General features: G+C 43.2%; 1 protein-coding gene across 1 annotated transcript in view; it reads left to right on the forward strand.

Moving 5' to 3' along the window:
- Positions 1-301: 301 nt before the first annotated feature.
- The window catches only part of LOC107192736 (insulin-like growth factor 2 mRNA-binding protein 1), a 16,797-nt gene continuing 5,967 nt past the window's right edge, over positions 302-11,131 (forward strand). Inside the window, exon 1 of the mRNA XM_015582061.1 lies at positions 302-476. Within this exon, the coding sequence (XP_015437547.1) occupies positions 302-476 (175 nt within the window). The remainder of the gene's footprint in view (positions 477-11,131) is intronic.

The following is an 11,131-nucleotide window of genomic DNA, read 5'->3' on the forward strand; positions in this document are numbered from 1 at the left end:
GTCGTGGTCCTCGTCGTGTCAAACCGTGCGGTGCTCGTGTCGTCGTCGTCGTTGTCGAATTAAGTCTACGGTCCTTTGCGGTGAATCCCCTCCCTCCGCCTCCGTTCCGGGTGCGAAATATTCGTCGGTCGTCTTACGTTTTCGCGTCGTGATCGCATCCTCGCTGGCGTGTGCATCGCATTGCCAGGGATTCCTTCGTTTGACCGCGTGACACACTGAGGTTGCAAATTTCACGAGCCACGTGACCGAGACATATCTCGGAAAAGCAGCCACTATACAGTCACAGAGCGAGCCAACCATCATGTCGAAGCTGTACGTGGGCAATCTGCCGTCGGATTGTAACGAGAGTGCCCTCAGGCAGCTCTTCCAGGATCACAATTTGTCGTGTACCACGATTCTGGTCAAACGGGGCGGTTATGCATTCGTCGACTGTACCGATCAATCTGTGGCGGATCGTGCGATCGACAAACTTAACGGTGAGTTCAAAATCAACAGATGAGATAAATACTGGGTTAGATCGCTACGCGCTTTCCTATCAACTGTTGCTACGCTGATACGGTCACCTCGAACAATGCTGCTTTTTTTTTTACTATTCCGCTCTGTATATATCGCTGCATTTACTGCCGCTGCTGTTGCTATTCACAGGATCCTGGTGTCGCATTCGACTACCAAAACGACGGGGAACCTCGACCAGGGGAACGCAAATGGATCTAGAAGGCTTGATAATTTAGAAAATATCGAACGCTTTTACTGCTTCACACGATTATGCTATTGTACTATAGATATAGCTTCCACGAATCGTATCCGTAAGAAGAGACTTGTTGAATTATCTATGCAACGAGTCTCGTCTACGTGTGCGTTCGGATCATAATGCTTCCTACATAGACGCTTTTTAACTAGTTTGTAAGAAAATTTTTTTTAGTAGAAATATACACATTTGCACGCTTGTACATATATGCTTTATACCATTTCTTGTATATAATCACCTTCATTTCCCTACCTCCTGTATATAAATAATCCTACCCAGCAATGTTTCATAATCATACGATGACATATATATAATGTATATTTTTGTATAACCTATACCGCAGACTGACAACGTTATACTGTTATTTAATGCATCAATCGTCAATTGTATTTTTCCATGAAAGGACAATCGCGTAATATCGTTGGCTGTCCAATTTTCATCGTCGCTTTGATTGCTACGAAAGTTTTGTGTGATTTGTATCGTCGAACATTCTTGAATGAAAAGTGCTTGACAAACGATTATACCATAAAAAGAACCGCTGCATATTGTCTATCGGTTTGAGAACCACTGCGCGCGACCTCGAAAAATGCTTCCGCCGAAAATGTGTCTCTACATTTTCATTCAATACTTCGTACGAATACGTAACCAAACTTTCTGTCACAAAATTTCTTCGAATGATTTATTTAGGGGGATTTTTCTGATTCATGATTGCAACGAAATTATTGTCTACATAACTATTGGAATTTATTTTACATCGTCGCGAGAGATCGACTCTGCTCTACGAGTGCTCGTGTCGTGTGGAAAACTTATCCACGTGGTGAGAGAGGCGCACGCATCGGCAAGATGGCGAAGCCGGTTATACCGGCAAGGTCACGCGTGTGGGTTCGCCTTCGAGATAACTTTCTGATAATCATTCACGTCCGAGAACGTACTGTCGTCGATCGATATGATTATCGGGTTTATACTCTAAACGACAATAGTAATTCGGATAGTGAATCGAATAATACGATAGAATCGTTCAGCCGATAACAATTAATGACGTTGTTGATTAGAATCAAATCACCTAACCCAACCTGGGAGCCGTTCAAAATTTCTTCCATCAACGATCCACCGAGAGTATTAAAAGCGTAAATTAAATTTCGTAGCAGGCCCACGATACTGTTTCTCAAATGTATCGTAGACCGCTAGTCGATAATCAATTAATGTTTCGCTCGACTGCATTAGTCAACGCAAGTATTATACTATTTCATTCTAACTGTTTAATCGATTTAACGAACTTGAGTAGAGAAACTGTTATCGAGGCACGGTAGTTTCTTAATTTTTTCGTAAAATGTTTTCTTTCGAATCTTGACCCACCGTACTCAATTTCATCTTCGTCTTCGGAATTAGATCGACAGTTGACTAGGGACGACTCATGTATATTCCCGCGCGTTGTCGATTCTCCCGTCCAAAAAACGTGGTCAAGGTCGCGTCTGTATGCGTGACGTATGGTTCCCCACTGGCTTCGTGTCGAGGTTAAAATTTACATTGTGAAATACCGCCAACCTCATCTTAACGTGCCCGTCGAAATAGGTTAGTCACACTCGTCATATAAGACGGCCATACTAATCGAGTAAATTCTGGTCATAAATTCCGTTGATGGCTCTGTAAGGGGTGTATAAGCATTGCTCGCCGGATTACAATTCTAGGATTTTCCATTGATCGTTATGGATCACGAATAGTCATTTCTCGAGCGTCCTAAACCTCCCAACAGTCGATCATGTAATAAATTATGTTCCTTATATAAATATAGGTTATAGACACTTTACAACTAGTTTTTAAAATGCGAAACGTTATTACACAAGACTCCAGACATACGTGATATGTGCACAGTGCACCATAAATGATACCTCTCCGTACAGAATGTATATTATGACCTATTTTCGTACATTTCACATAGTTTGCAGCGTTATTTATTATCGTTACGTTTAATACACAAAGATCGAAAGTAACCCCATATCGGTCGGTCAACGACTAAAAAGATAGTATAATATTTTATAGAGAGTTGGCACATGTGGTTTTTCTTTGGTATTTTTGAAAATACATAAAACATTTTGTCGACACCGGATAATGAGACCATTTACGCGTGTAATTTCGCGTTGAACGATCGCAAAACATATCGCTGTCATGTTCGTGACACTCCCTACCCGCGTGAGATGCCAATCGACAGGCATTGCTTGCTTTTCGTCGCTCAGAAATTGAACAGTTTGCCTTCGCCTTACCATTTCGACAAATTCTTCTTCCACCGTTACCGCAGGAGCAACATTAAAAATCAGGTGTATACGTTTGACCGAGTCAACCGGGAGCATTATATTTTCGTGAAATATTCAAATCGATTTCGAGAACCCTGAGCTCCAGACGGGTATGGAACAGTTGCAAATTTCTGTCTAAGTAGATGGCATGCAGAATGTACCAAAAGAATGCCAAGCAAGAGAACGGTCGATTTGCTTAGAAGTTGGGTCGCAAGAAAGAGACGCGGTACGAACATTGGAGCGATTCATAGGGAATAGTGTTTCTCCCTCTATTTCGTTAGCAATACAGAAGGCTCAGTCGTTGCTCCTGCAGCAGGGGTACATATGTATGCGGGGCCCGATCCTTGGATACAATGCCGTGCGCAGAGAACGTTACCGCCGAGTACAGAACTAGTTAGGTGGGTTGTGTTACGTTTTAAACCAAGTAGACTAAGGTTAGTCGCGGTTAGACTACATGAGAGCCGAAGCATCGTTATTAATACACCAAAGAATATGGCTTGTTCGCCAGTAAATGCTACCATCTCGTGTGAATTATAAGGACATCACGCCAGTCGTAAAATTCTCGTCTAATGAATACATAAATACTTTCGCTGCGAGTACGATAGAACAATACAAAATTATTTAACGGTAGCAATTCCTAAACATTCCATTGAATTTTCATATTACCATTAGAATTTGTCGTTGAAAAATTCTTAATTCACCAGAACAAGTAATTTTCGTTATTTTCGTATACTAGCTTGTTATTATACGTATCCATTCGTTCGTTGATCAAAACGATTCAAAGGATGTATATTTTTAATCGCGGTTTCGTAGTTGTCCACGGCTCGGTTCTGCTTGATTTGTCGCGTGCCTGTTCGGGACCACCTGCCCTCGAAAAAAAGTTACCTGTTAACATTGCCCCAGTGTAACCGACGATACCGATGGAACCTTACGATTCGGTTTCATCTCGGGCATCTTGAGCCTCGGGGCTTAATAATAATATCGGTGCGAATTAAAGAAAAGTTTATCCTCTACGGTAGCATGAGCTCGATCTCATTACGATAACGGAAATTTCTCTAGATCGTGTCAAGTGTAAATACTACTGCTATCCGCATTGATATCTCATCTTGTCGATCTGCCTGATGTACCTGCGCAAGAATACATGTACGTGCAAGAAACACGCGTTTGAATATTTACAGGAACGGTTAATGTTTAATCACAACGACATACACGGTGTCGTATCGATCATTTAATTTCAATCGATAAACTGTTTCCAATGTATGATGCAACGAACTCCATGTCAGGCTTTTATCAAAATCGATACTTTGCTTCCACCGAACGCAAAGTCGAATAAACTATGTATCTATACCGCGTCTGTTAGAACGGATAATGTAGAACGTGGTTCGCTACTTGTTGCTCGAAAGCACGATATAACTACGTTTCATCCATACCTCGCGTTCTTTTTTCGATCATGTGTCTTTTTCATAGTCGCGTCTGCACTTAGCGATAATTTGGTTCTTGCTTCGTTGAGATATAAGTCAGGTTGCTTTGTGTTAAAATGAAAATTGTTCGGTGAAGCGTTCGGTTGAGAACACCGGCGAAAAAGAAGTCGGGTTAACGCCGCGCACAAATGTACAGTTTAAGCGTAAAAAGTGCTTGCTCGAAGGAAGGAAGTGCTATCTTTAGAGCGGCGAAAAGAGAGTGTGGCGGGTGTCTTTTTCCTCGTCTTCTTTTTCGTCTAGCCATCCGTTTTCATTAACCGAGTGCACGCTCTCGGGACCAGAAACGAGAGGGAGGGAGGCTATTGCGAGGTTCGAAGTGTAACGTTTTTCCCGTATAGTACACGCAGATACATTCCTCATGATCACGATCGGCAATATTAAATTGCCGGTCAAGTCTACCAAAAAATGTCTGCAACTTTAATCTCACAAACATCCTGTGGTAAATGTCTAAACCTTCGAACAACGAAAACAGGGTCCATTGGGATCCAGGACAGTAGTTCTCGTATTTACGTAACGTAAGTATGTTTTACGGTTAAATTCATATTACAATTTATATAGTAACAGTGAATTATATAATAATTATTCTAATTATGTGGTATGTTTGTATACACCGACATGAGGTCTGAATGGACAGTAACGTAGCGACAAAACCAATGTTTGAATGTATATAAAATTGCAACCTAAATCGTAAAATTTCACGTGTTTGTCACGTTAATGTCAAAAAGAAAGTTATATCGGTATGCTTAGCGACAACTATATCAAATCGAAAATATGTAACCGTAAAGCAACATCTTCGCAAGAAATTATCTCAAGAGACTTATTTCGAGTGTTTCTATATTGGTTTCGTCAACGAATCCGTATTTCCTCCCGGGCCTCCCACGCGGCGTAGCTTTTTCCTCTCTGTTTAATCGACATTGTCTTCGTCTTCCATGGCCTCCATTCGCTCGAGGAACCTTTGAAGCCCACGTGTTTGTTTTAGATATCCGGCCGTTGACTCGCCGACAAATAACAGCGTTACCACGGCTAGATTTCGATTCAACGTGCCCGGCGTCGCGTTGCATGGTATCAGACCGCTTCCTTATCCGCTCGCGGCAGCTATCTGTTTCCCAAACTATCACTGTGAACGCTTCCCCAGTCCTGGCTTTCTCAATAGAAAACTCGGTATACATTCCCCTTCGATCATTCACTATCGTTATCGAACAGTGCATTCTTCGATGCAATCTTGGTCCCCGAGCGTTGTTGCGTAATTTCTGCTTGTAATCAGCGAATTAAACGCTCGTGTTCACTACGTATTAACATAATCTCCGTATATAGAATTCGGGTGATGGTAACTTCTCAAAACGTTGTTAGTCAATCCTCGCTTGTCACGATAACGCTCGCCGATAGACCGCGAGACCGTTAATTATGAGTAGAACGGCTTGTGATCGTGAAGAATTTCCGTCAGTCATTGCGAATCTTGCCAGGAAACTTTCCGGGAAGCGTGTCGCGTTCAATAAATTACCAACGAGATCGATTATCATTCTTCCTCACCCCCCACCCCCTCTGTCGGCTCGCTCGAAATCTTTATGACGGAGCGAGGCGGAAAATAAAAAATAAAAAAGAAGAAGAAGAAAAGAAAGACGAGCAACGTCCGCCAGTTGCGGCGGCAGCGAATCTGCCTGGCTGGCCCCACGTGCGCGTAATTGTCAGGTACGAAGAGAGAAACCCGAATCTTTCGACAGGTGTCAATGAACCGGACAACGATGTATCCATCGAAGGATAACCGAGAAGGACAGAACGAAAGGATGATCGCGGTCGGACCGAGTGCGAAAGAAGGAGGTACGAACCGAGCCTCGTTCGCACCTGCCTCTGTGTCGTATACTAAACGGAGCTCACGGTGATTTCGCATTTCGTCAACGCAATTTGGCGAAACTGATTTCTCGCGGCGAATCCAGACCGACTTACCGCGCTAATAGCGGGTGTGTGGGTTACCGGCATGAAATACGCATCGAACTTCTACTGATCCTGATGAACGGAATGTTATTCTCACAATCAGAAACCTAGGAATTTTCTAGATCCGTAGCTATGTTCAAATCTGGTGAAAAATTTATGAAACATTGTTTTAAACAATTCCTTTTCATTGAAACAGTATGGAAACTGAGTTCAGGCAACTCGGATATTGGTAGAAGATCACATAATGATTCTGGCTACTAATACGTAAAATGATAGTTTTTTGGTTAAGTGACAGCGTGGTTATCTAAAGATGGTGTATCTGAATGATAGTAATCTCTATTTCGTCGCACTACTCCGAAGTTTCAGAAGTCTCTGCGAAAGTTAGAGGATTTGATGATCCAAGTCGTGTTTGTGGATGAACTGTTTCACTAATTAGCGAAGAGTTAGCAAATGAGAAATCGGAATCTAGGACGGGTATATCCATTTAGTTTCCAGGTTAGGTTCGCCATAGTTTTAGGTTTCCGTGGTCTTGACGCTACCTGCGATCGTTTCTGGAACGAACGATAAGAGGAGTAGCTCTAGACTCCAAACACACACGAACGCGATAGCTCTGTAAACGAGACGATAGGGTATGGTCCTTCGATAAGCGTATGGCGAGACACGGCTGAGAACATCGAAAATGAAACGCAAAGAGTGGGGCGCGGCAACTCATCGCAGAAAAATTGCATCGGCATGGCGCCATTAATCTCCGAACGAACGGATATTATTTTAATTCTCAAAGTCTTGGACCGAGACTGTTCCGAGAAACGCCGTCCTTTGTCCCGGCCCGGCTCTCCCGAAAGAAAAGTGACCGAGTGATTTAATCTACGAACGAACGGAGCCCCAGACTCTTCCTGCAGCTCGTTGTTTCCTGCGCCTCTTCTTTTCTTCTTTCCATCGGCGCGTTTCTTTTTTTTTTTTGTTTATCGCCGAACTGCAGCTGAATCCAACGTGGTCTTGTATCAGAAGCATCGCTCGACAAAAATTGGTATCGAATTTTTTACACTCATGTAAAATTGAGCCGTTGCAATACAATTTCCAATGCATTCGACCGTGAAATTCATTAATGTTCCTTTTTGTAACACAACACAGACCACTCGTTCCAGAGACGGATTTGTGAGTACCTTCAATTGACAACAGTAACACATAATTTTCGAAACGATAACGAGAAATAACATTCAGTTGGTCATTAAAAGTATTACCAAATTAATCGTCGCTGGATTATTCATCTCTGAGACGAAATCATCTGTGGTTAAGTGTGTTAACATGCATTTCTTCGAAAAGACGCCATACTCCAGTCTAGTTCACGATGAGAGGCGCCGAAAAATATGGCATTCGTATGGTCTTTTTTCATCTTGGCACGGGAATCCGTCTAATAGCCGGGTCACTTTTTACAAACGTGGATCTGTGAATTTTGGTCCGGTACTCGATAAAAGAGCGTTATCGGAGCTCCGTGCGTCTCACCGAGTGAATTTCATTAGCGTACACTACAAACAACGGTCGCGCATAAGAACTAACCACTGAATAACCGTTTAAATAAAGCGATTCATTTGATATAAAGTTGTTTGATCGGTTGATGTTGGTGATTAGCGGGCCGTTTCATGCGATTCGTTGAAAGGTCGACGAACTTCGATCGATCGGGCGGTATCTTCGTCTTGATTGTTAGGACGCGGTTACATGCCGTATGATGCCACAGCGTTTCCACTTTCATTGACCACCGAAAAAAGAAACTCGATTTGAACTTGGCCGAACGGCCAACAGTCGCGCGATATTTCACGTCCCGATAAGATACGCTCGGTGCATCGAACCACGGGCGTAACAATTGAATCATGCCTTTCCGCAGCCTCGACCACGTAGGAACCGGCCACGATCTTTTTCATTCGTTCGCGAGAGAGCATATGCACGCCCAGGAAGGGACTTTCGCGATTCATTTATTATGCATTGCCCTCCGGACGAAATTGCATTACGCACCGGTTAATCAAGATTTACGAGTCAATTGTTTCCCCTTCGACGCAGCCGACTAGTGAGACGACGCTGGCTGATTGATACGCCGTGATAGAGAAACGGCAATCCTTTCTTCGCCGCGTACTTATATGTATATACCTGGAACGCTTTTCACGTGGTTCGATAGAAATTTTCGGACGAGCATGTACTTAATTGGCATCGAAACGTATGAATTTAATGGTCGGTCAACCGAATTTTCTCTTATTAGGTTCTACCTACTCGCGTAGAAATTTCAATTTGAAACAACATTTCTAAGAGACTCTTAGCTCACAGTCGCGGTAAAATTAAATGTAAATGTACAGAAATTCCAACCATACATGGTACAAGTCGTAGTTTCTACTGATTGATCCTTCAGTGATGTATTGATCATTCCAGAAATTCGATGTATATTCTGATGGAACAGAAGTTTTTCAAAAGATCAGATATCGGTGTAAGGATTCCATGACTCAATGATCGATTCGGTATACGAGGTGATCCTGAAGAGGATCGAACAATTTTACGGCACAATATAGTACTTGCCCAGCGGAAAGAGTTCAAGCTATGTACATACGAATATTAATCCCACCAAAAATAAGTTAAATGCATACGTGTATTTCATGTTTAATGTTAGAGTTCCCTACAAACATCTTTCAAATATGTCTTTTATTTCGATGTGCGTCTGATAGTCTCTGTGTACAGTGAACAGGCGATTATCAACAAGATAAACAAACGAGTATAGACCAGTCGGTGCATTACGAAAAATCATAATTTCTTTGCGTATCGATACTAACAAAATACAAGAACTGCGTTCATTGTGTTCTCCTCTGGATCAATTTACGAAGCCTGCGGGTTGGACACTCCTTGTTTGTTTGAACGAACACCGCGTGCTTGTAACTGGTTCCAACATCCGTTTCTCAATATCATTCCCCAGTTGTGTCGGTTCGCCGACAGAAAGCGTTACGTATCCCCGGGGATTTTGCGTTTCGCGCGCTTTCTGCGGATTCTGAGTCAGGACCTATCTTAACGTGCGTGGGCCCATTCGCTTCATTCGGCAAACTAACCTACCCGTCTAAGTAATCCATTGTGCTTCTCATGCTCTCTTTGTGTGGCCGCTCTCACGCTGAGAGCGCGCGGCACAAGGGTGTGCGAGAAGGAGCAAGAAAGGGACGGAGACGTTCACGCGAGCGAGGCGGCGGTACAGGAGCGAGCAGGACGGGAACAGGGGGTGGAACGGTGGACGAAAGAGAGGGAGAAGTATGCCACAAGGCCAACCGAGGAGTCTGAAGCAATTTTTGCTGTACTCTTTTGCCGGGGCCGAAAACGAGCGTGGCTCCGGCCGACTAACTGCTCCAATTTTATTTACCAGCGCGTCAAGCTCCCATCGATATCCCCGCGATATTCCGTGTGGGCAAGTGCGACGATTTTGTGTTGGTTTCTGGAATTGTTTTTTTTTATTTCTTTTCTTTTTATCGCCCGTATTTATAAAGTATATAAATTCTCGAGAAAACGACGCACGTGTCTTCGTTCGTGATATTTATCTTCATTTGCTAAAAGGAACATCCATCGAGCTATTAGTTGAGGGGCGGGGGGGGGGTATACATTTTCCCCGTACCTCGGAAGAAGTTGCGACTCTTTCATATTGTGTTTGCTACTCACGTCTCTTTTTCTTTTCTTTTTTTTTCTTTTGTTTGGTTGATGCGGAATTGAGATTGATATCGGACGACACATCGCGTTTAATTACATTCCATTAGAAAGGGATACGTTGCACGTTCCATTAACTAACGTTCGTCTGTATCTTCATCAGCGAGACGTAATCTTTGCTCGGGGAGTAACACGTGACTGGCCGTCTGCATTTTTACGATTCGCATCTCGGACGGGCTCGTTACACGAGGCGTCTCTAGTCGAGCAGGATGGTTTACCGATATTATATACATTATTTGCTCGTTAATTATAGTTACATGTATATACATATATATATGTACATATATAGACACACAGTGGCGGGAGTTGAGGATGATGAATTGACTTTAATCACGCGATCGGCCGTGTAACTTTATTCCCAAATAATACTTGATCAGAACGGGGCAACGTTCACGACCACTTCGAGGTTTATCCACGCCTTCCGTCAGTCCCGAAATTCCTCGCTGAAGAAGTAATAAAATAATTACAGCGTCGATCGAGAAAACACGCGATTCCTGGCGAAAGTTTTACCCTATGAAATAACGCAACTCCTCTCTGGGGAAACGTTACGAAATCTAAATGTCCGTAAATACTCGATAATTAGAGGAATAGCGTTTACTCACGGTCTTCGCCTATCGGGGATGGACGATTCGTTCGAAAGTGTAATCGGTAGGTTACCTGTTACATTCGGGCAATTTTGACCCGTGACTCACTGATGCAAAGGATTTCCATGGGACTGAACTAGCGAGTTGTAACTCAATAGTAATTTATGTACCTAGCCGTGCCAACCGCCGTGTCCAAGGCATCGGTATTCAGCATCGGCCTGGAATGCGCAACAGGAACCTGTTCTCATTCCCATTCCCATTCCCGCTCAGCGCTACCCAAATATTTTATTACTTCCCTGTGGAGCCGGTGTTCTCTCTCTCTCTCTCTCTCTCTCTCTCTCTCTCTCTCTCTCTCTCTCTCTCTCCTTCTTT

The sequence above is a fragment of the Dufourea novaeangliae genome, unplaced genomic scaffold (genome assembly GCF_001272555.1).
Source record: "Dufourea novaeangliae isolate 0120121106 unplaced genomic scaffold, ASM127255v1 scaffold376, whole genome shotgun sequence".
NCBI classification, from domain to species: domain Eukaryota; kingdom Metazoa; phylum Arthropoda; class Insecta; order Hymenoptera; family Halictidae; genus Dufourea; species Dufourea novaeangliae.